Below are 25458 nucleotides of genomic sequence, written 5' to 3'. Positions count from 1 at the left end.
TATTAGGCTGGTCTCGAACTCCTGACCTCGTGATTTGCCTGCCTCGGCCTCCCAAAGTGCTGGGATTACAGGCATGAGTCACCGCACCCAGCCAGGTTTTTCGTAATTTTCTAACTCTCACCTCTTTCACCTCTGAGCAATAATGAATGGGAACTTTTTTTTTTTTTTTTTTGAGATGGAGTTTCGCTCTTGTTGCCCAGGCTGGAGTGCAATGGCGTGATCTTGATCTCAGCTCACTGCAACCACTGCCTCCCAGGTTCAAGTGATTCTCCTGCCTTGGCCTCCCAAGTAGCTGGGATTACAGGCATGCACCACCACACCCAGCTAATTTTGTATTTTTGTGGAGCCGGGGTTTCTCCATGTTGGTCAGGCTGGTCTCGAACTCCCAACCTCAGGTGATCCACCCACCTTGGCCTCCGAAAGTGCTGAGATTACAGGATATGAGCCACCGCATCAGTCCTTTTTTTTTTTTTAATGCTTGCTTTTGCAGCCGGAACACATGGGCTCTAAGGAATGTACCTTGGGCAGTCTTTTAATTGCTCAGCCTACTCTCCCCTGTCTTCCTGGGCCAAGTACTCAAGGACTCCTGAGTTCAGCCATTGGACAAAACACACCTGTTTGCTCACCTACTAGTGGAAATCACTTAGCGTTATGGGGATCTCACCCAGAGAAAATCCACTGGCATTTGCTCACCATTCTGACAAGCGTGGAGTAAAGGAAGTCTAATCTTTCTTTAGAAGCCAAGTTCTGACCTTCCTGGACCCATCTTCCCTTTCTAAACAAACAGAGCACTATGCAATCCTTCACCCTGCTCCAAGCTCCTAATGGCTAAACCGAATGGAAGAAGCTGGCGAGATGAGATGCGTGTTTAAAGTTACTTAGGGCCGGGCGCGGTGGCTCACGCCTGTAATCCCAGCACTTTGGGAGGCTGAGACGGGCGGATCACGAGGTCAGGAGATGGAGACCATCCTGGCTAACACGGTGAAACCCTGTCTCTACTAAAAATACAAAAAATTAGCCGGGCGTGGTGGCGGGCGCCTGTAGTCCCAGCTACTCGGGAGGCTGAGGCAGGAGAACAGCATGAACCCGGGAGGCGGAGCTTGCAGCTAGCCGAGATCGCGCCACTGCACTCAGCCTGGGCAACAGAGTGAGACTCCATCTCAAAAAAAGAAATTAAAATAAAAAAATAAAAAATAAGGTTACTTAGAGGTCAAAGAACCCAGCCTCTAGCTGCAGAACTAGCAGACGTCTGGGATTCTGGTGAATAGAATCCTTCGCAAGCACACATATGCCTCCCTTTCCTCCTAAAGGCACTAGAAGAGTGAAAGGAATATATGTGTTTTGCGCTTAGCTCAGCCTAATTCCAGGACACCCTCTTTAACAGCACCCATTAACCAATTTATGTAGATGCTGTCTGGATAAGGGGGTTCCAAGCTGGGAAGTCAGATACCTGAACTGTTTCAACCCAGGACGTAATTTTATGGAGTTGAATTACTGATGTGCCTCATAGGCAATGAGGATAGAAATGACACCCTTTTCATGATCACGTTTGGATTCTAAGCAATTCCAAAAACTTCCCTAGCATGGTCCCCACCTTCCCTTCTCCTACCTCTGGTTCTGAGGGCAAGAAGATAGATGAGGGTTACTGAGGGATGCCAGGTCTGTCTCCAGAGTGCCGGAGGCTGCCTACAGCTGCAGGGCTGAATCATCATGGCTGCCCACGCTGGGGGAAACTATCCTCAGCAGGTCCCCGCTGGGAGGCAGGCAGAGTCCAGCACCACAGGAAGAACAGGGGGTCCTACACCTTCACCTAGCCTTTCCTGTGGTGAGTGGTAGGTGGAAAGAGCTGGTCTCTAAGAAGTCCTGGGCCCCAGAAGAGCAGATGTGGTCCCCCAGCATCTGCACACTTGGGCAAAGCTGAGTAGGTCACTGGAGCAAGTACCCACTACATCACTGTCTTTAGAAGCCCCAGGCTGGAGTGCAGTGGCGCAATCATACCCACGACCACACCCACAGATGGCTGTGCTACATAGTCCACTATGCAAAATGAGGGGACCCCTGGCAGGAATCCACATACTCCCCTATGGAAAGCAGTATAGGAAGTCCGTGGTGAGATACAGGCAAACATCTTGTTTTTAAGAATCTCCTTGACAAATAATATCTGGTGAAAACCTTGGCCTTAAGACAGTCCTCCAGCAAGGTTCTAGGGGGAGAGAAGGGAAGAATATGAGAATCCTAAAGGGGCCTAGGAGATAGACTGTGCATCCATAGATGTGAATTGAGCCACCCGCGGGAGTGGAGAGCTCTGGGCCCACCCTAGACACTGTATGTCTGAGAAACATGTCCCACTGAATGGAGTCCAAACCTCAGCCCAGCTCAGCTGCTGGAGGCCACCGGCAGCCAACAGCCAGCAGTCTGTTGTGGGTGGTGGTGGGTGTGAATGTTGGAGGTTTACAAGGTCACCCAGGCATACCCCCGGCCCAGCAGCCCACTGTCTTGAGCTATAAAGGACACCACGTGCAGGAGGATAGTGAACTCCTCTTGGCTTCAGGAGGCCTGTTCTGGGCACTTCTTGCCATGCCGGGAGAACTGTCTCCCTGGTTCAATGGGAAGAACATCAGTGATGCACAACACCACTGGAGAAAACTTATGAAACGCACACACCGGTAAGCATGGCTCCCTGGTCAGTGGCCAGAAGGAAGCTCCAGGGTGCTCCATAGGAGCAAGTGTTTTGAGTGCCATGGTTTGACAACCCCAGAATCATTGCTTAAAGCCATAAAGAACAATGGCAGATGACATTCCCAAGCCTATCTCCTACCTACCTCACTCCCGGTCCCCACCCACCATGGGATCCAAGATCACAGCAGGGTCCCCAGGGGCTTCGTCTCTCAGTATCCACTCCCTCCTGGAAGCTGACCTCCAGGAGGACCCAGGTGAAGTTCCTGGGTGGAGGAACTGGGAGACCTGGATCCCCCCGACTGGCTCTGTTTCTAACTCACGGGGTGACCTTGATATCGTTGCTGTGCTTAGTAGGCCTGTTTCCTATGGTGCCAGATGAGGGAGTCGCCTTAGATGCACAGGAAGGGGATGGAACACCCTATGGCTTGCCCGGCAGAAAATCCAGGCCTGTCGCTCCTGCCTTTCACCTGTAGATCTCCACCTGTCTGAACTCCAAAGTCAAGATGACTTTGTGAGTCCATCCCACCTAACCCCAGCAATAACGTCACCACGTTCAGGGTGAGTGGGTCTGGACCCTGGACCAGACCCGGCACTGATAAAATGGGCGTCTTTCCCTACAGCTTAGGCTGTTTCTTAAAAATACAGTAGCAAAGCTGACAGAAGGGACAGATACACCTTTAAGACCTGCCAGCGGACAGTATTTTACACTAAGATGTCAAAGGCAACAACACCTAAAGACAGGAGGATGCATGCGTCCAAGTGCTAGAACAAGCATGCCACAAGCATATGCGTCAGGCGTCCACCCAACTCGAATGACCAGTCTCTTATTTAAGCTCCTGTGCTGGCTAGAAATTACAGCTTAAGAAGAATAAAAAATTCCATTCAGACGTGCCGCTCCAGACACGAGGCCTATGAGCAAAGTTTCCGGTGGCCTAGCCGCCCCTCCCCGTTCCAGGAAGCCGGGCGGGTCACCTCGTCCTCAGATTAACGAGCAGCTCAAACAACTGGGAGAGTCTGGTGACAGCTTCTCCGGGGCACCCGACACCCTCCGCCAAGAACCCCAAATATGGGAGGCCTGGCCTCCGGCCAGCACCCTCGCCTGCTGCTCGATCACCTTCCCAGCATCTCCGTGATTACACCTCCTCCCACGGCGCTCGGACCCTCCCAAACACGCCCTGCGGAAGGGCCCACCGGCCACCTCCCCGCACAGCCCGGGGGCCTATCTGACATCCAGGGCCCGTTTCAAGGACACTGCAGCAGGCAGCCCAGTCTCGGGGGTCTTCCGCCCGTCTGCTCCCCTCCCAAAAACGCACACACACAGAGACACTGACAATGCCGGGAGAATCGAAGGCGAAGCCTTTTCTCGCGCCCTGCAGTCCAACTCGATGCTGGCCCAGAGGAGGCCCGGCGAGGGAGGATGGAGGCGGCGGAGGCGGCGAGCGGATGCCGGAACACAAGGCTGCGGCCAGGACCGGCGGCGGCACGGGCGGGGGCTCACCTTTTTGACTTGGTCATCCTTCAGCTCCGTAAAGTAATAGGCCAGGAGCTGCGCGGCGATCATGCTGGCGGTCGGGGGCGCGGGGCGGCAGGCGTGGGGCCGTTCGGTCCTCCGCAGCCTTGGCGAGCTGTGGTCCTCCGGCGGCTGCTCGGCGGCTCCTCCTCCTCCTCCTCCTCCCCCGGCTCCTCCCCCTCGGCCCGGGGCGCGGCGACAGCTCGCGCGCTCCCGGTCTCCGCGCTCCCGTCCCTTGGAGGGTGACAGCCGCCAGCCGGCCCACCTCCTCCACGCCCATTGGCTGCCGCACGCCTCTGCAGCGCCGGGCGGTGGCGTCCGGGCCGGGGAGCTGGGACGCGGCGGCCGCTCCCTCCCGCGCCGGAAAGGGGGCGGGCGACGCAGCGAAATCCCCCCATACTCCACATCACCCTTCACGTCCCCCACGTAGGGAGCCGATGCGGGCCTTCACGCGTGGCGGCGCCGTGCCCGAGTAGGCCGGGCCAGGCGGGGAGGTGCGAGGCGCAGGCAGGAGGCACCGCCCGGCTCGGCCGGGACGAGAAGCCCCTAGGGCTAGTCTAGGGACTGGCAGCCCCGGGGGCAGGAAGGCGGTCCCATTCCTCGGAAATGAGGGCTTGCCCCTAGGCGTCCGGTGGACGCGTAGGTGCCGAAAGGGACTTGCAGAAGTGGGCGTGGAAAGCAGGCGGAAGCAGGAGCCCGGGACGTTACGCAGTCCTCGCACCCGGGTCCTGCGCCTGCCTCGCACAGGCCGAGCGCGCCAGCCCACCTGGGTCTTCAGCGACAGTCCATCACCCCTCCCCGGCCTGCCTGGCTTAATCTCCAACTGGCAGATTTGTATTGCTGACCCTAAAGCGACACCCCAGAGCACCCGCCCCCGAGTCACCGGCTCCAGTGGCTCTCCCTCAGGGCGCACTCCCTCTGGGCGGGACTTGAGCCACAGGTCGCGGCCTGTCCCCATCCTCCGGGCCTCCTCTTGCTCTTGGGCATCCAGGCCCACTGGAACTTGGGGCACGGTTCAGCCACCTCTCCCAGGTGCCGTGTCTTCTACTTTCCCAAAGGAAGTTGGGTAGGATGGGAGGAATCCCTAGAGGTGCTACCAGGACAGCAATTTTAGGATTCTTAATTGTTTCTGTGTTCCGGAAGCCTCCAGGAGCTTTACTGCCTTACAAGATGACATGTAATGAGCTCAAATGTACAAACAAGTTGTTGCTATTCTGATTGGACAGGTAAGGAAATTGAGGCTCAGTGGGGCCTCAGTCTTGCTGGGCTTTATACAGCCAGGAAGTTGTAGATCTAGGATTACAGCTTGGATCTGTGAGTCTTTGAAGCAGGTGCTCACCTCTAAGGTTTGCTGCGGTCCCAGCTGTATAGAGCCCCCTCTGCCTAAATAGGTCACTTTCCTGCAACCAAGTCTGCACCATATGGTGCCCTGAGATCCAACCCCCAACCTCTACCCTAGCTCTTGACTTCAGGAGTACCTAGCGCTTGACCAGACCTAGCAAAGGTACAGTCAAATCTAAGGGAAGGATGACTTAGGTTCAGGAATCCCAGGGGCCTGACAGCCACCATCACCCACAGAAAAGGGGGAGCTTAGATGTAGTCTTGAGGCCAGAGCCTCCTGTCCAGGTCACAGTCCCCACCCCCTGCCTTAGGGCCTATGCAGAGGGGCATCTCGAATCACCTCTGAAACTGTGTCTTCATCCATAAGATGAAGACTCTAATGCCCACCTCCCCTCCCCTTGATTGTTGTGTAATACTGTATGCAAAATACCTGCACATAATATACACTTAAGGAATGGTAGGTATTATAGAACTGACTGAGAAGTTAATGCGGTTAAAGCTTCAGGGGCTCTCACTTGATTCCTACCCTTCTAGGCCCTGAGAGGGCCTAGCAATGTGATATTTTTATGTTTATATTTGAATTATTTTCCATAGGGAGCACCAATTTATTTAATCTTCAAGCCCGACAAAACCTGGATTTGCCCTGGATCATAATTACAAACCAGGAAGAGAGAGATTTTCTGGCACACATCAAACATTTGGAGCTACCTACATGACCATTAAGCAAAATGGAGTAAATGAGAACAAGATGGTTGTTCTCAACTGCCATTTCATTTGAATTCCACAGATCTGCCAAGCTCACAGGGCTGGAAACTCCTTGAGGATGGAGGACTGGGTTTTGTTAATTGCTTTGTCTTCCACGCAAGCCCAGGGCCTGGCACTTGGCAGGCTGAATAAGCCTAAAGCTTAATGCAAAATCAAAAACATGACCCTTAACCCAGCCACCAGCCAGTGCCATCACCCATGCCCAACCCCTTGTTACAACTCCTATCTGAGCTGGAGCCGGGGAGAAGCTGACGCTTGGAAGAGCCAAGTTACCCTGATATGTCCTGTTTGCAGGCAGAAAAGCTGCCTCTGCTTTCTCTTTCCTGGCCTTTTGAGAGGGAAACTGATTCTCAAGGTGACTCATTCCTCCCCACTCCATGAATGCAACCAGGCCCCAAGGCCTGTCAGTATTTCCTGAGAAATGTCTCTAGGCCTGACCTACTGCCACCTCCCAACTCCCAGTCCATCTCCCTGTGCCAGAAATATTACAAGAGTCTTCTAGCTGTCCTCCTCGGCTCCTGACCTCATGCCATCCAAGTCATTCTGGGCACCAGGTCACATTAATCCTGCTAAAATGCAGCATAATCATGTCATGACCCTTCCCTAAATCCCTTCATGGCCCCCTCCTTCCTGAGAGAGCCAACTTAAACATCTCTGCCTGGTTTCCGAGGCCTTCTGTAATCAACTCCACTCTTTCCCACTTATCTCTTCCTCCACTCTGGCCACAAGGCAACTTACCCACCTCTGCCCTCACCAAGTCCACTCCATTTGTTCCCTGCTCATATTCCCTTCCTTGCCCTGCCTTCTCCACTCACCTCTGCCTGACCAAGCATCCCCTCTCATCTAAGGCCCAGCTTGCCCACCTTCCCTGGACCACAGCTACTCACCCCAATCTCCCAGGCCTCAGCACCTCGACAGGGCAAACTCAGGCTGTGCTCACAGTCCATCTGGATATACATCCAGACTCTTCTTTACAGGACAGGAACCTGGGATGCCGCAGGTGGGCCATCTTGCCCAGTGTCAGGTTGCGGTACAGTTTGGAGCCAGGACTCCAACCCAGTCCTGATGCCCAGCCAGTGCTCTGTCCATCCCACCCCCAACCCCTCATGCAACCTGGGCCTCAGATAAGTAACACTGAGTCATGACTGCCTAACTGATATGGATGACTGTCTTCTAGGGGGCTGGTCCTATCTGCCCCAATCAGACAGCTTCCTGAGGCCAGGGCCCATGCTGCACTGCTGTGTTCCCTCTCTGTTATTCCAGCGATGACTTCACTAATTTCCTTAATAATTTGCCTCTTTTTGCTGTTCCATAGCTCTTAAATCCCTGCTAAGGCTCCTTAACAGTTACGCCCTGGATCCTCAGGAAGACCCCAATCCACAGGGAGTCCTTAGTTCCCTCCCTCTCCAGATGGCCCACCACTTCCCTTCAAGTCCCCTGAACTCTCTCTACTCATTTACTGTGGTACCTCCTACACAAGTTGGGGTTGGAGGGACCAGTGCCAGACTGCCACCCCAGGAAACGCACCTGCCTATAAGACAATAAAGGCTGCTTTCTAAGTTGGAATGCCTGTAGCAATTTCCATCTGACCCATGGCACTAGGAATGTTACTTCAGAAATGATCTCCAACAGATAACAGCTGTACCTCCCGCACCTGGGAGCACACGCTGAATAGCAGTGTTTGCATAACATCGACAGTTTGCGGAGCAATTTCTCATTTATTGCTTCATTTCTCCTGATAACAGCCTGGTGAGGTTAGAAGGACAAATATCATTATCTGCACTTAATCAGTCAATGAGGATATGAAGGTTGTAGAGCTTGGGTGTTTTGGTTTTTTTCTTAAATTGAGATGAAGTCTCGCCATGTTGCCCAGGCTGGTCTCGAACTCCTGGACTCAAGCCATTCTCTTGCCTTGACCTCTGAAAGTGCTGAAATTGGCCAGGCGCAGTGGCTCACGCCTGTAATCCTAGCACTTTGGGAGACTGAGGCGGGCGGATCATGAGGTCAGGAGTTCAAGACCAGCCTGGCCAACATAGTGAAACCCCTCTACTAAATTCTCTACTAAAAATACAAAAATTAGCTGGGCGAGAGCCTGTAATCCCAGCTACTCGGGAGGCTTAGGCAAGATAATCGCTTGAACCCAGGAGGTGGAGGTTGTGGTAAGCCAAGATTGTGCCACTGCACTCCAACCTGGGCAACAGAGCGAGACTCTGTCTCAGAAAAAAAAGAAAAGAAAGAAAGAAAGTGCTGGGATTATAGGCGTGAGCCATTGCGCTCAGCCTTGTAGAGTTTGTTAAGGTCTCAAAGAGAGCAAAAAAATAAAAATTAAGACCAGTACCTAAACCGTTAGACCATCTTGGAACCCTGACACTATGGGACTGTCATGCACAGCCTGTCCTAAAGAGATGCCCCGGAAGAGATCCCAACCTAGCATTTCTATTAGTTGGATCAGTGGTTTCCAGTCTGACTGCACCAAAGCCACCTAGGGAGCTTCTACAAATGCTGATGTCCAAGCCCCACCCAGAGACTGAACTGATGTGAACTGCAGTCCAAGTTTCACTTTCTAAAAGCTCCCTAGGTGAAACTCAGGTGCTGCCAGGAATGGGGACCACTGATTTAGACCTTAACTTTCCACGGGGACATCTGGAAGAAATGTCTAAAATGAATTGACCCATAATGCTTTTAGCAGCTTCTCTTGGATGCTGAAGGCGGTTGCTCCAGGTTTTAGTGGCTCTGCAGATCCTGAGTTCAGTGGGGTGAAGGTTACTGTGACTCCATCAGCATTGCAGACAGTTCTACTTCCTGCGAGAGAAGGCTGCTGCGGAGACACTGGCCACCCAGCCCCTGGAGAGGCTGGAGTTGTAAAATCACATTCTCAGTCTATCTCCTTTTCTCTTTCATTTGCCCAAAGTCCTGACTTCCAACATTATAACAGGGTCAGTAAATCAGCAACCGCCAAGCTAAAACTGTGGCCTATAATAACATCTTATTTGGCCCACTTGATGTTTTATAAATTTGTGCCTGCCCTTTACAAAAAATTAAGACATCTCACTTTAAAATCTAGATTTCAGGCCGGTGCCTCACACCTGTAATCCCAGCACTTTGGGAGGCTGAGGTGGACAGATCATCTGAGGTCAGGAGTTCCAGACCAGCCTGACCAACATGGAGAAACCCCATCTCTACTAAAAATATAAAATTAGCCGGGCATGGTGGCGCATGCCTGTAATCCCAGCTACTCAGCATGGTGGTGCGCACCTGTAATCCCAGCTACTTGGGAGGCTGAGGCAGGAGAATCGCTTGAACCTGGGAGGTTGCAGTGAGCTGAGATTGTGCCATTGGCCTCCAGCCTGGACAACAAGAGCGAAATTCCGTCTCAAAAAAAAAAAAAAAGTTACAAAATAAATAAATAAAATAAAATCTAGATTTCAGGCACCTAAAGGTGATGTCACACAGGACCCACTTGATCCTGTGGCAACATGATCATCATGGCACTAGCTCCTTATCTCAGCCAGCTCCTTCCCGGCATACACTGGAGCTGAGCAGCCACTGCCCTCTTTAGACAGGGTAGGGGAGCTCCAGCCAGCCCAGGCCCCACCCAGCCCACTGCTTGACACTGCTGACTGGACCCTGTAAGGCATTGACATTTTTGGCTCCTAATAATTGGAATTTACCAGCAAAAAGCCTCCCCTTATTAGAGCCAGGATCAGGATGAGGCAAGAGCCTTAAATCTTATACCTGAATGCAAGACTTAAGTCTTATACCTGAATATTGCTCCAACGGTGCCTCTCTTGCTCCATCCAAGCCCTAGTCCTCTCAGGTATCATAAAGGCCCCTGCCAGGTTCCTCCTTACTCAACCCTGACCTTTTCATCTCCAGTCAGAGGGGCCCTGACCCTTCAGGGACACATTTCCCACCTTCTGTGCCAAGGAGGTGAAGGAAACCAACATAATTCACTCCAAAATATGGCTCCTTTCTGTAATGAGTATTTTGAGTGAAAGACCCTTAAAGATCAACCGACACTGGAAGAGACTGCCCCACCTCCAAAGGGGAAAGACCAAAAGACCAGAAGGATGCCCCAGGGGAACAATTTTTTCCCTTCCCCTTCCCGTTATCTGATTCTCTATTGCAGAAAAGAAGACTGAAGAATGTCACCACCCCTAGAGGGATAAGATGCCTGTTAGATACCTGTCTGGCTGATTCAGTTTCCAAAAAGAGCCATTTACAAGTTAATCTCAATTCTCTGATCCCTTCTTTCTCCAGAAAAATCTTGTAGAATTACAGAATTACCATATTCCCCATCTCCTTACCAGCTTCAAAAAGAAAAAAAAAAAGGCCATATGGCCAGGCATGGTGGCTCACGCCTGTAATCCCAGCACTTTGGGAGGCCAAGGGGGGTGGATCACTTGAAGTCAGGAGTTCCAGACCAGGCTGGCCAACATGGTGAAACTCCATCTCTCTACTAAAAATACAAACATTAGCTGGGTGGTGGCGCAAGCCTGTAATCCCAGCTACTCAGGAGGCTGAGACAGCAGAATCACTTGAACCTGGGCTGCAGAGGTTTCAGTGAGCCAAGCTCATGCCACTGCCCTCCAGCCTGGGCAACAGAGTGAGCCTCTGTCTCAAAAATAAAAGGCTATATAAGCTACTGTACCCCATTGAAGGGTTAGGGTAATCACTGTGTTTTCTTCTATGCATATTAGAAAATATGTATGCCTTTTCTCTTAATCTGTCTTTTGTTGACTTTTCAGCAAATTCACAGAGGGGGAAGGGGAAGTTTTCCTTTCACCCTGCAGAGGCTTCTACTCCCCTTTGAAGGTAAAAGTTCCTCAGAAGCGCCAAGGAAATCTGAGTCCCACCCTGTCCCTTTCTAGACATCCCATCCTCATTAATTGCCTCTGACCCTGACAAGAGTCATAGGCAAAAAGAACTGTAGCCTGGGCTGAGCGCAGTGGCTCATGCCTGTAATCCCAGCACTTTGAGAGGCTGAGGCAGATGGATCACGAGGTCAGGAGTTAAAGACCAGCCTGGCCAATATGGTGAAACCTCATCTCTACTAACAAAAATTAGCTGGGCGTGGTGGCATGTGCCTGTAGTCCCAGCTACTCGGGAGGCTGAGACAGGAGAATTGCTTGAACCCGGGAGGTGGAGGTTGCAGTAAGCTGAGATTGTGCTACTACACTCCAGCCTGGGCAATAGAGCAAGACTCTGTCTCAAAAAAAAAGAATTGTAGCCTGGAGGAGGAATGGTTAACCAGAACGTTGAGGCCTTCCCAGGCTTCAGACTAGCTCCTTATCTCAGCCAGCTCTCCAAATGGTTTCCCCGAAGGCAACCGTTATCTTTTGGACCAGAGCAATCTCAAATCACCTTACCAGTTACCCTGAGTTTCCTGGGATAGTTCTCCCAGCACTCACACACAACCACCTTCACAGGGCCAGGAAAAGGTCCTCGATCCTCTCCTTAGAGTTAGCATTGTAAACCACAAATAAAATTCTAACCCACCCTCCTCCTTATCATCTGAATCAACCTCTCCTCTCAGCCAGGGCATTCCGAAGTTAACCTGAAAAACTAGCTCAGGCCGTGATGGAATGGGGGAGTCAGACATGCTTCATTATACCTTCCTCCCTTTTGGAATTCAGTCCCATCTGACCAACATTAACATCAACACAGACATTCAGACTGATAGACTAGAACAGACTCTCTAAGTCTAATAAGAAACATTTACAATCTTTTCTCTGAAGCTTGCTATCTGGAGGCTTCATCTGTATAAAACCTGGGTCTCCACAACCCCTTATCACTTTTTGTTTTGAGACAGAGTCTTACTCTCTCGCCCAGGCTGGAGGGCAGTGGCACGATCTCAGCTCACTGCAACCTTTGCCTCCCAGGTTCAAGTGATTCTCCTGCCTCAGCCCCCCAAGTAGCTGGGATTACAGGCGTCTGCCACCATGCCCAGCTAATTTTTGTATTTTTAGTAGAGACAGGGTTTCTCCATGTTGGCCAGGCTGGTCTTGAACTCCTGACCTCAGGTGATCTGCCCGCTGCGGCCTCCCAAAGTGCTGGCGTTACAGATGTGAGCCACCATGCCCAGCCAACCAATGTACCTCTTACATGTATTGATTGATGTTTTATTGTCTCTCTAAAATGTACAAAGTTGTAGCTTGACCGCTTGGGGCACATGTTCTCAGGATCTCCTGAGGGTTGTGTCATGGGCCACTGGCTGCTCATATTTGGTTCAGAATAATCTCTTCAAATATTTTACAGACTGACTCTTTATCAACAGCACCAAGATATACTGGAAAATGCTCACACAGAGTCCATGTCAATATCGAGCCAGGGTTCCTAGGCTCTGAGATGACATGGGTCAACGAATTAAATATATAAACAAAAATTAGGTTCTGAGTTTTTACGTTGCTTAGAAAGGATTTTTTTTTTTTTTTTTTTTTTGAGACTAAGTCTGGCTCTGTCACCCAGGTTGGAGTTCAGTGGCACGATCTCGGCTCACGGCAACCTTGGCCTGATGGGATGAAGTGATTCTCATGCCTCAGCCTCCCAAGCAGCTGGGATTAGAGGCGTCCATCACCACACCCAGCTAATTTTCATGTTTTTAGTAGAGAGGGAGTTTCGCCATGTTGGCCAGGCTGTTCTCGAACTCCTGACCTCAAATGATCTGCCTGCCTTCGCCTCCCAAAGTGCTGGGATTACAGGCGTGAGCCACTATGCCTGGCCAGTTTTTTGTTTTTTGTTTTTTGTTTTTTCTTGAGATGGAGTCTCGCTCTGTCACCCAGGCTAGAGTTCAGTGGTGCGATCTCAGCTTACTGCAACCTCCACCTCCTGGGTTCAAGCAATTCTCCTGCCTCAGCCTCCCAAGTAGGTGGGACTACAGGTGTGCACCACCACTCCTGGCTAATTTTTTGTATTTTTATCAGAGACAGGGTCTCACCGTGTTAGCCAGGATGGTCTTGATCTCCTGACCTCATGATCCACCCACCTTGGCCTCCCAAAGTGTTGGGATTACAGGCGTGAGCCACCATGCCCAGCCTTTTTTTTTTTTAAAGAGACAGAGTCGGCTGGGCGCGGTGACTCATTCCTGTAATCCCTGTACTTTGGGAGGCCAAGGCAGGCAGATCACAAAGTCAGGATTACAAAAAATTAGCTGGGCGTTGTGGCAGGCGCCTATAGTCCCAGCTACTCCGGAGGCTGAGGCAGAAGAATGACATGAACCTGGGAGGCAGAGCTTGCAGTGAGCTGAGATCACACCACTGTGTTCCAGCCTGGGCGACAGAGTGACACTCCTTCTCAAAAAAAGAAAGAAAAAAAAAGAGGCAGAGTCTTGCTGTCACCTAGGCTAGAGTGCAGTGGTATGATCATAGCTCACTGTAATCTCGAACTCCTGGGCTCAAGCAATCCTCCTGACTTGGCCTTCCAAAGTGCTAAAATTAGCAGTCATGAGCCACCATGCCAGACCAGGATATTTTTTAGGTGTATGATTTTCATCTCCCATAATCATAATTTCCTAAAGTAGGGTCCCCAACTGGTCTGTGGCCTGTTAGGAACTGGGCTGCACAGCAGGAGGTGAGCAGCAGGTGAGCAAACATTACCGCCTCAGCTGTCTCCTGTCAGATCAGCAGCGCCATTAGATTCTTGTAGGAGTACAAACCCTATTGTGAAATGCGCATGCAAAGGATCTAGATTGTGCCCTTTTTATGAGAATCTAGGGCCTAATGATCTGAGGTGGAACAGTTTCACCCCAAAATCATCCCCCGACACACATGGGTCTGTGGAAAAATTGTCTTCCGTGAAACCAGTGCCTAGTGCCATAAAGATTGGGGACCGCTTTCCTAAAAGAAAAGATATCTTAAAACAGAGAAGTAAAAATAATGGTTGCTTTGTAAGCTAAATACATTTGGCTTTATAGTATTAGCTAGCACTTAGGTAGAACTTACTATATGCCATTATTCTAAATTATTTACTTATTTATTGACTGATTGACCCTTAAAACAACCCAATAAGGTGGACACTAGTAATATCCCCGTTTTATAGATGAGGAAACTCAATCACGGGGTGATTAAGTGACCTTCCCAAGGTCATACAGCAACTGAATGGAAAAGCTGGGATCCAAGCCAAGGCAGTGTGTTTCCAGCCCACCTTGTCACTCCAACAAAATGCAATATTTATTTTACCATATTATCCCTATTTCTCTTATTTCACTCAGGTCCAGTGAAGGGGTCCAAGAACCTGCACCAAGGAAACTGAGTCGTGGCTTGGTTAGATTCCTAAAGCATGGCAAGTGGTTAGATTCCTAAAGCATGGCAAGTGGGCCTGGGCTCTGCAGAGTCCCTTTATAAGGGGAATTCTCAAACCAAACAGAAAGGCAGATCTGTAAGGCCAGAGAGACTATTAGTGGGTTATGGAAGAAGTTGCCCTCCCCCGGGGGGTGGAGGTAGAGACTTCTGGCTTGGGTTGATTCCACTGAGCGGGCTGAGTATGTCTCCTCTCTCGCTGTTTTCTGTAGTTCTGTCTCGCGGTGCCCTTCCCAAAGAATCACTCTTGTCAAGGACTTCAGCCACATCTCCCTCCCAAGCTCATGACTATATTTCCAGCTGCCTATGAGAATCAAGTCTTATATGTCCCACGGGCACCTGAAACTCAGTATCTTCCAATGCAATCAAGTTCTCCTTAAACTTACTCTTCTCAATTCCCCTCCTTGTCATTTATTCGCTCAACACATATTTGTGAAACACCTAATCTGCTCTGCACTTTCCTAGTCACTGGAAATGTGGTGAACAAGACAAAAATCCAACAAACTCCCTATGCCAAAGGGAAGTGTTTAGCTTGGGAACTGAGTCACCCAAAACACCTCCCATTTTGGCCCTACATAGGCAGCTGCAAAGGTAGGCCACATACCTTCCCAGGGAGCTTCCCTCACAATTTGCTCACAAGGAAATTCCTTTACCCTAAAAAAGAATTCTGTTGAATTTCACCCAAACAATGTACATTGACAGCTTATCACTACAGGTACAGGACAAGGACTGGACTAGAAGTCATCCCTTCCCTCACCTGAGACAAATGCATATTTGACTGCTTCCTTTATTCTATGCTTACTTTACTTATGTAAAAATGCACATTCACTGAGTATGAACGCATAGCTGACTGTTCCTCCACCCTCCTCATTTCACATGTAAACTGTGGGTTCAGGGAACACTAAGCTAATCAAAGTCTCAAAGGAATGCAACCCCTTGCCTCTTTTATCTACCCTTCCCTTTTTTCCCGTTCCTCTTTCCCGCACTGTTCACCCTTTCCTCTTTAAATATTGAAGTCATCAAACCCTCTTCAGAAAAAGTGTGGGTCATAGATCCTACTGCGGCTTATGTCTTTTTTTTCTGGGCATATTATCATCCTTGGCAAAACTAACTCTAAATTGATTGAGACTCGCCTCAGTCATTTTCTTTTTCTTTTTTCTTTCTTTTCTTTTCTTTTTCTTTCTTTCTTTTTTTTTTTTTTTGAGACAGAGTCTCACTCTGTCATCCAGGCTGAAGTGCAGTGGCATCATCTCGGCTCACTGCAACCTCTGCCTCCCGGGTTCAAACGAGTCTCCTCCCTCAACCTCCCGAGGGGCTGGGATTACAGTGCGTGCCACCACACCTGGCTAGTTTTTTGTATTTTTAATAGAGACAAGGTTTCACCATGTTGGCCAGGCTGGTCTCAAACTCCTGACTTCAGGTGATCCGCCCGCCTCAGCCTTCCAAAGTGTGGGGATTACAGGCGTGAGCCACCGCACCCAGGCTTCTTTTTCTTTTTTTTTTAACTTGTCCCTAAGTTTTCTTCTTTGGTTTTACACAGCCCACATTCTGATTGGGAGAGACAGATGGTAAACATGGCTAATTAAATATACATTAGGCCAGGCACTAGGAGAAAAAGCAGGCGCAGCTGACACAGCTATATCCCACAATATCCATTTCCCCTTTGTCCTAATAAACTAACCCATGCTCCAATTTTTAGGTGATTCAGGCCCCCCAGAATAAAGATTCCATTTCCAGCCTCCCCTATAGTCAGATGCAGGCATGTGACCAAGCTCTGGTTGAGATGAAAGTGAGAGTGTCTCAGTAGCTTCTGGGAGCCTCCCTTAAGAGACAGGGCTATTCTGTGGCTTTCCTGCTTCTTTGCCATTCCTCCTTCCTGCTGACTGGAGGACAGACAGAGTGGCTGGATGGCTGGAGATCCCGCAATCATCTTGGATTATGAGAGAACCTTGGGACACACAGGGAGGACGCCATGTGAAGGGACACACACAGAGAGAAGATGACCACACGAAGATGCAGGCAGGGATGGGAGTGATGCTGCCACAAGCCAAGGAACGCTTGGAGCCACTGGAAGCTGGAAGAGGCAAGGGAGGGTGTTTTTTTTTTGTTTTTTTTAGATGAAGTCTCGCTCTGTTGCCCAGGCTGGAGTGCAGTGGCACAATCTTGGCTCACTGCAAGCTCTGCCTCCCAGGTTCACGCCATTCTCCTGCCTCAGCCTCCCGAGTAGCTGGGACTATAGGCGCCTGCCACACGCTCAGCTAATGTTTTCTATTTTTTAGTAGAGACAAGGTTTCACCATGTTAGCAGGATGGTCTCGATCTCCTGACCTCATGATCCACCCCCCCACCCGGCCTCCCAAAGTGCTGGGATTACAGGCGTGAGCCACCGCGTCCAGCAAGAGAGGGTCTTCTCTAAGATTCAGAGGGAGCATGAGCCTGCCAACACCTTGACTTTGGACTTCTAGCCTCCAGGCCTCTTAGAAGAAGCAAGATGTGAATCCTACAGCTACAAGGAACCCAACACCGCAAACAACCACGTGAGCAGGAAAGCATGATCCAAGGCAGGACACCTAGCTCAGCTTGTCCCAGCTCCTGACCCACAAACATGAAATCCCCATTGCAAAATATTACTGAGACAGTGAAAGATCTAACCCAACCAACTCCATCTTGCTTTTACCCTCCAAGCTGTCCTTGTTCATTCCTGGGCATAGGCTGAACTAACTTTGGGAGGAACTTAGTTTATAGTTTAAAACAAAGATGAGGCTGAGTGCCGTGACTCACACCTGTAATCCTAGCACTTTGGGAGGCCAAGGCGGGCAGATCACTTGAGGTCAGGAGTTCGAGACTAGCTTGGCCAACATGGTGAAACCCCGTTTCTACTAAAAATACAAAAATTAGCTGGGCATGGTGGCGGGCACCTGTAATCCCAGTTACTTGGGAGGCCGAGGCATGAGAATCGCTTGAATCCCGGAGGCAGAGGTTGCAGTGAGCCGAGATCGGGCCACTGCTCTCCATTCTGGGCAATACAGCAAGACTCTGTCCCGAAAATAAATAAATAAATAATAAAAATAAAACAAAGATGATAACAGCCCTTTTCCAAAACAAACCCTCTTCTTATCTGGAGACCAGACTGCCTTTGAAGGACTAACAAATTAGCTAAAAGATTAGAAATTATGGTTTAGGAGTCATGCAGCTGGAGGCTACAAGATTCTGACCCTCCCAAATTGCTCTTGGGGATTACATCACTATTGTAAAGCCTAAGATAGTGCTTGAGATATTTTGCAGACCCTGCACTTGATGGATCAGCTGGCACCCCCCAGATTGATAAACTGGATCATCTGATCTTGTGGCCCCCAGCCAGAAAGTGACTCAGTGCAAGACAGCTTCAACTCCCTATGATTTCATCTCTGACCCAACCAATCAGCACTCCTGACTCACTAGCTGCTTCCGACCCACCAAATTATCCTTAAAACTCCAATCCCCAAATGCTCGAGGAGACTGATTTGAGTAATAGTAAAACCCCGGTCTCCCGCAAAGGTGACGCTGAGTGAATTACTCCTTCTTTATTGCAATTCCCCTGTTGATAAATCTGCTCTGTCTAGGCAGTGGGCAAGCTGAACCTGTTGGGTGGTTACAAGTTTGGGAGCTTGTCCTTATGACTACCTGCCATAAGGGTAATCCTGGTTCAGTAACCTCCCTCTGGTGACGGATCCAGAGGCCAGTCCAAGCGGCGGCCTACTTCTCTTGGACTGGAGGTTGACTCTGCTACTGTCTCTACAGGCCGGGCACTGCTGACCCATGGTGCATGGATTTAATTGCAATAGAGAAATAGTCCTGGGGAAACTGATTTGAGTAATAATAAAACTCTGGTCTCCCACACAGCCAGCTCTGCATGAGTTACTCTTTCTCTATTGCAATTCTCTATCTTGATAAATCAGCTCTGTCTAGGCAGTGGGCAAAGTGCACCGGCTGGGTGGTCATATAAATTATAGATAATACATGTGTGTTATTCTAATAATAATAAAAAAAAAGAGATAAATTTGGGAATGATGCCCATACAAAACAAAGCAACAAAATAGAATAGAACCAGCATCCTTGTCACCAAGCTGCCCCATATCAGCACACCCCCCCCACAATTACCTCCATATTTCTAAAATTTGAGAGAAAAACAAAATTCCAATGTATTTATCCAAATGCTGTTTTGGAGTTTTCTGTTACTGCCAGCCAAATCTAATCCTAACTGATACAGAGGTTGAACAAATAAAGGATAGGGATTTCATTTTAGACAGGATGGACAGGGAAGGCCCTCTGAAGATGTGGCATTTGAGCAGAAACAAGAATAAGATGAGGGACACTATGCCAGTGTCTAGGAAAAGAGTGTTTCAGGTAGAACTATCCCCTCATCACCTCTGCTGAAAATCTGTCATCATCCTTGACCTCCTTCCACTCCCATGGGCTCCACATCTAACCTGTTACCAAACCCTAAGAATTCTACCTGTAAAAGTATCTCAGAACAAACAAACAAAGCAAACAAATCAAACCTACAAACCGGTTTTTTTGTTTTTTTTTTTTTTTTTTTGAGACAGGGTCCCATCATTTTGCCCAGGCTGGAGTGGATCAATTACAGCTCACTGCAGCCTTGACCTTCCAGGGCCCAAGAGATCCTCCCACCTCAGCCTCCCAAGTATCTGGGACCACAGATGCATGCCACCACTCTCAGCAAATTTTAAAATTACTTTTTGTAGAGACAGAGTCTTAACACCATCTGTTGAAAAGGCTTTTCTTTCCCCATTGAATTGTTTTCACATCTTTGTCAAAAATTATTATACCATAAATGTAAGGGTTTATTTCTGAACTCTCAATATCAGTCCATGCAGCTATATAATTATCCTAATGCTAGTATCACACTGTCTTGATTACTGTAGCTTTATAAGTTTTTTGTTGTTGTTGTTTTGTTTTGTTTTGTTTTGAGATGGAGTTTTGCTCTCGTTGCCCAGGCTGGAGTGCAATGGTGTGATCTCAGCTCACTGCAACCTCCGCCTCCCAGGTTCAAGTGATTCTCCTGCCTCAGTCCCCCAAGTAACTGGGATTACAGGCACCCACCACCACGCCTGGCTAATTTTTTGTATTTTTAGTAGAGATGGGATTTCACCATGTTGACAAGGCTGGTCACGAACTCCTGACCTCAGGTGATCACCTGCCTCGGCCTCCCAAAGTGCTAGGATTACAAGTGTGAGCCACCACGCCCAGCCTGCTTTATAAGTTTTGAAATCAGGAAATGTGAGTTCTCTTTCCTCTTATTCAATTGCCTGGCTACAATTGATTTTTGTATATTAATCTTGTATCCTACAACCTTGCTGAACTTGTTCATTAGTTCTAATAGGTTTTTATGGGTATTCTAGGATTTTGTACCTACAAAATCACATAGGGCTGTTTTTGCCATCTTTCCACGCCACCACAGTGGTACATGTGAATGTCCTGGCTGATGCTCTCAAGAGCATCAACAATGCCCAAAAGAGAGACAAACACCAGGTTCTTAGGCCATGCTCCAAAGTCATCGTCTGGTTTCTCACTGTGATGATGAAGCATGATTTTATGGGTGAATTTGAAATCATTGATGATCACAGAGCTGGGAAAATCATTGTGAACCTCACAGGCAGTCTAAACAAGTGTGGCATGATCAGCCCCAGATTTGATGTGCAACTCAAAGATCTAGAGAAATGGCAGAATAATCTGCTTCCATCGGCCAGTTTGGTTTCATTGTACTGACAATTTCAGCTGGCATCATAAACCGTGAAGAAGCAAGACAAAAACACACAGGAAGGAAAATCCTGGGATTTTTTTTCTAGAGATGTTATACATATTTACAAATAAAATGCCTCATAAAAAAAATTACATAGGAATAACCTTTTGATATATGAAGCAACATAAAAATATTAAAACCAAGCACAAGAGAGTACATATGTATGATTATATTTACATGAGGTTCAAGAACAGAAAAGCTCTGGGGATAGAAGTCAGAATAGTGATACTCTCAGGACAGGAAATGGGAAGTATTGACTGGAAAAGAGCGTGAAGGGATTTTGGGGGGTGATGGAAATGCTCTATATCTTGAACTGGGCAATGGTTACATAGGTGTATACATGTGTTAAAACTTCTTAAACAACCAGGCATGGTGGCTCACATCTGTAATCCAAGCACTTTGGGAGGCTGAGGCAGGTGGATTGCTTGAGCTCAGGAGTCCAAGACTAGCCTGGACAACATGGCAAGACCCTGTCTCTACTAAAAAAAATTTTTAAATAGGCCGGGTGCAGTGGCTGAGGCCTGTAATCCCAGCACTTTGGGAGGTCAAGGCAGGCGAATCATGAGGTCAGGAGTTTGAGACCAGTCTAGCCAACATGGTAAAACCCCATCGCTACCAAAAATACAAAAAATTACTGGGCATAGTAGCAGGCACCTGTAATCCCAGCTACTCGGGAGGGTGAGGCAGGAGAATTGCTTGAATCCGGGAGCTGGAGGTTGCAGTGAGCCGCCACTGTACTCCAGCCCAGGCAACAGAATGAGACTCCACCTCAAAAACACACAAACAAAGCCAGGCGTGGTGGCTCACACCTGTCATCCCAGCAGTTTGGGAGGCTGAGACCAGGGGATCACAAGGTCAGGAGTTCGAGACCAGCCTGACCAACATGGTGAAACCCCGTCTCTACTAAAAATACAAAAATTAGCCAGGCCTGGTGGCGTGCGCCTGTAATCCCAGCTATTCTGGAGGCTGAGTCAGGAGAATCGCTGGAACCCGGGAGGCGGAGGTTGCAGGAGCTGAGATCGTGCCATTGCACTCCAGCCTGGACAACAGAGTGAGACTCCGTCTCAAAAAAAACATAAAAACAAAAAAAAACACAAACAAACAAAATGGGCAGGCTGGCACATGGCTGTAGTCCCAGCTACTTGGGAGACTGAGGTGGGAGGGTCACTTGAGCCTACAGGGTAGAGGATGCAGTGAGCCAAGATCGCACCACTGCACTCCAGTCTGGGTGACAGAGCAAGATCCTGTCTCAACAACAACACACTTATTAAGCTGACAGAATTTGTGTGTTTGACTGGTAGTAAATTATACTTTCATTAAAAAAAAATATAAAAACATAGGTCGGGCATGGTGGTACACGCCTGTAATCCCAGGTACTCGGGAGGCTGAGGCAGGAGAATCACTTGAACCCAGGAGGTGGAGGTTGCAGTGAGCCGAGATCACGTCACTGCACTCCAGCCTGGGCAACAGGGTGAGACTCTGTTTCCAAAATATAATAATACACAAATAAATAAAGAGATATAAAGATGAACTATTTTAAAATGTGGTGGCCTAGTAGTGTCATTAGCTAGTTCTCTCAAGGCACTCTGTACACATAGTGATTAGCTCATCATTAACAATACCATATGTAAAACCAGAATTTAAATAGCCTTGCTAATTTTTAATGTTTTGACTGATTTGTCATTATATCTAGTAAGATCTTTGTCTTCTTTCAACCCCATGATGTAGCTGAATAGTCTGTACCAGGGGTAGGAAAATTATCAGCGGTCTTATTTTCTCATTGTTCATTTGTGTTAGCTTCAACCCAGTTTCTTTTACTTTTTTTTTCTTTTTAAGAGACAGGGTCTCACTCTGTCACCCACGCTGGAGTGCAGGGGCGCAATCATAGCTCATTGCAGCCTCAAACTCTTGGGCTCAAGCAATTCTCCTGCCTCAGCGTCTCAGGTAGCTGGGATTGCAGGCACACATCAGCATGCTCAACTAAATTTTTAAATTTTTTTTTTTTTTAATGAGACGGAGTCTCGCTCTGTTGCCCAGGCTGGAACACAGTGGCACAATCTCGACTCACTGCAAGCTCCGCCTCCCGGGTTCACGCCATTCTCCTGCCTCAGCCTCCCGAGTAACTGGGACTACAGGTGCCCGTACCACGCCCGGCTAATTTTTTTGTATTTTTTAGTAGAGATGGGGTTTCACCGTGTTAGCCAGGATGGTTTCGATCTCCTGACCTCGTGAGCCACCCTTCTCAGCCTCCCAAAGTGCTGGATTACAGACATGAGCCACCGCACCCGGCCTAAAATTTTATTGGAGGTGAGGTCTTGCTATGTTGCTGAGGATGTCTCAAGCCCCTAGCCTCAAGTGATCCTCTCTACTCGGTCTTCTAAAGCACTGGTATTACAGGTGTGAGTCACCACACCTGTCTCAACCCACATTTTTTATGCAGAAGTCTTTTAAAACCACTTGCCTATTTTGTGAGGATCAGTCTAATTAAAGCCAAATAACATGATACATTAAGACTACTTCAACCAAGCAATTCTTTTTTTTTTCCCTTGAGATGGAGTTTCTCTCTTCTTGCCCAGGCTGGAGTGCAATGGCGTGATCTCAGCTCACTGTAAACTCCGCGTCCTGGGTTCAAGCATTTCTCCTGCCTCAGCCTCCTGAGTAACTGGGTTTACAGGTGCCCGCCACCACACCCAGGTAATTTTTGTATTTTTAGTAGAGACGGGTTTTCACTGTGTTGGCCAGGCTGGTCTGGAACTCCTGACCACAGGTGATCCACCCACCTCGGCCTCCCAGTGCTGGGATTACGAAGGCATTGAGCCACCCCGTGCCCTGACCCAGCCAAGAAGTGCTGAGATAGGGGAGGTCTCACTCTGTGGCCCCAGCTGGAGTGCCGTGTGATCTCAGCTCACTGCAACCTCACCTCCCAGGTTCAAGTGATTCTCGTGCCTCAGCCTCCCAAGTAGTTGGGATTACAGGTGCACACCACCACGTCTGGCTAATTTTTTGTATTTTTAGAAGAGATGGGGCTTTACCGTGTTGTCCAGGCTTATCTCAAACACCCAACCTCAGGTGATACGCCCACCCTGGCCTCCCAAAGTGCTGGAATTACAGGATTGAGCCTCCACACCCGGCCTCAACCAAGCAATTCTAAAGCTGCCATGCTTGAGAATATGCTAAAGATGGTCCAGGAAATAAAGGAGGGGGCCACTATCAACCCTTCCTCATTGTGAGAGGCCTGGGTACCTGCAAGGCCACCAACATTGATTTGTCTTTAAAAAGTTGGTAACAATGGAATTGTAATCCAGTTGACCCTCGAACACCAAGGGTTTGCACTGCACGAGTTTGCTTCCACCTGGATCTTCTTCCACCTCTGCCACCCCTGAGACAGCAAGACCAACCCCTCCTCTACCTCCTCCTCAGCCTGCTCAAAGTGAAGACTACAAGGATGAAGACCTTCATGGTGATCCACTCCCACTTAATGAATTGTAAATCTATTTCTCTTCCTTATGATTTTCTTAATAACATTTTCTTTTCTCTAGCTTACTTTATTGTAAGAATACAGAATATAGTATATAAAATGTACACAATATTTATTCATTGACTTTATGTTGTCGATAAGGCTTTTGGTCAACAGTAGCTTTGGTAGTTTAGTTTTGGGGGAGTCAAAAGTTATATACGGATTTTCTACTGCATGGTGTGGGGGCGGTCAGTGTTCATAACCCCTTCATTGCTTCAGGGTCAACTGTACTTTCTTCCCACTGGGAAGCAGATCATCTTGCACAGCACACACCCTGGAGGTCTCACTACACTTATGCCCCCTACCCTCTCTCTGGTTTCCTGGGTGCCCAAGGCTTCCTCCAGCTCAAGCTCCTTGGTATTGCCAGACAGAAAACAATGTAATCACATGACTCCTCAGCCTAGAGGATCCTTCAGACCGCATTGTCAGAGTTTCTCAACTGCACAACCAATCCCAGCCCCATCCAACCTTCTCAGTCTCCCCAGCTTTTTCCCGTTCTTTGCAGGCTCTGTTTTGGCACGTGCTGCTCTCTCTGCTTGCAATGCCCTTCCTCGCCTGGCACGTGCTTTCCTCTTCTTCAGGACTCTCTGCAAATCTCATCACTCTATCCAGCCTTTGTTATCTGGACTGAAGATGGGGTTGACCACTCCCTCACCTGGCTCTTAAAGCACGTGTCACCTATGTTGTAACTTTCTCTTTGTAAAAAATATTGAGCTTCACTTCTCAGTCGTTAAGTCTTTTGAGGCTGCAGACCGAGTCTTATTTATTTGCAAAAGTACAAGAATATAGCTACATTCAATCAGTGGAATGAGGAGCAGGGCAGAGCTCCGGGGCTCCAGGTGAATCCATACCCAGCTTTGGGCCTCACCTGGGACTAGGTAATGGCCCCAGACACAGGGGAAATTGAGAGTTTCTGTGCTTTGCTCCCAAATTGATTCATAAATTCTATACCTCACCGCCTTCGCATGAAGCAACCCATCTCAGATCCACTCTGTTGCCACTTTAAAGAGACAGTAAGGTGTGCGCTTGGGGAATGGGAGGGAAGAGGGTAGGTCATCACAAACAGCACAGGAAACTCTCTGATTTGGGGCTAAATGGAATATGTTGATAGGAAAGATCTGAAACTTGTCCATATTGAAGTGCAGAGCAGATGGGTGCCAAGTTTCTGGCATGCCTGACTGTAAAATGGAAAAGACAGGAGGGGAGAGACCGTTCCATTTCCCTTCCCAGGGTCTCTCACAGTCAGGACGCCTCGCATCCCCAAGGCAGGAGGGCCTTGTGTTTGGCTCTGACAATTAGCATTCTGCTTCCAAGAAAGGGCTAAGAAGGGGGCTAAGAAGTTAGTAGGCCCCCTTGGAAAGCACCTTCCCTGTTCAGGTGGGCTGAGTCCAGCAGGGAGCAAGTTGGAGGTCAATACTGCTCCACACCCTGGAGAAGCCACTGCACTGCTGCATGGCTGGCTTAAAATCATTATCAGAATTCCCAAAGGGGATTGTCATGCACTATTTTTTACAGAAAATGTTACAGAAGGAAATGAAAAAAAAAAT

The 25458-nt window shown here is 48.8% G+C and overlaps 1 protein-coding gene across 4 annotated transcripts in view; it reads right to left on the bottom strand.

Moving 5' to 3' along the window:
* HK1 (hexokinase 1) overlaps nucleotides 1–25458 on the bottom strand; it is a 127856-nt gene that overhangs the window by 79004 nt on the left and 23394 nt on the right. Inside the window, exon 1 of one of the 4 annotated variants that reach the window (XM_003903845.3) lies at nucleotides 4178–4346. The exons of 2 other annotated variants lie outside the window; for them this stretch is intronic. In XM_003903845.3, the coding sequence (XP_003903894.1) occupies nucleotides 4178–4240 (63 nt within the window). In that variant the 5' untranslated portion in view covers nucleotides 4241–4346. Of the gene's footprint in view, nucleotides 1–4177; nucleotides 4347–25458 lie in introns of those variants that run through there. One more of the 4 variants, XM_031652245.1, reaches the window with a different exon arrangement.

This window comes from Papio anubis, chromosome 11, assembly GCF_008728515.1.
Source record: "Papio anubis isolate 15944 chromosome 11, Panubis1.0, whole genome shotgun sequence".
NCBI lineage: Eukaryota > Metazoa > Chordata > Mammalia > Primates > Cercopithecidae > Papio > Papio anubis.
The sequence above is the reverse complement of the archived record's forward strand: the minus strand, read 5'-3'. Positions and strand labels throughout refer to the sequence as shown.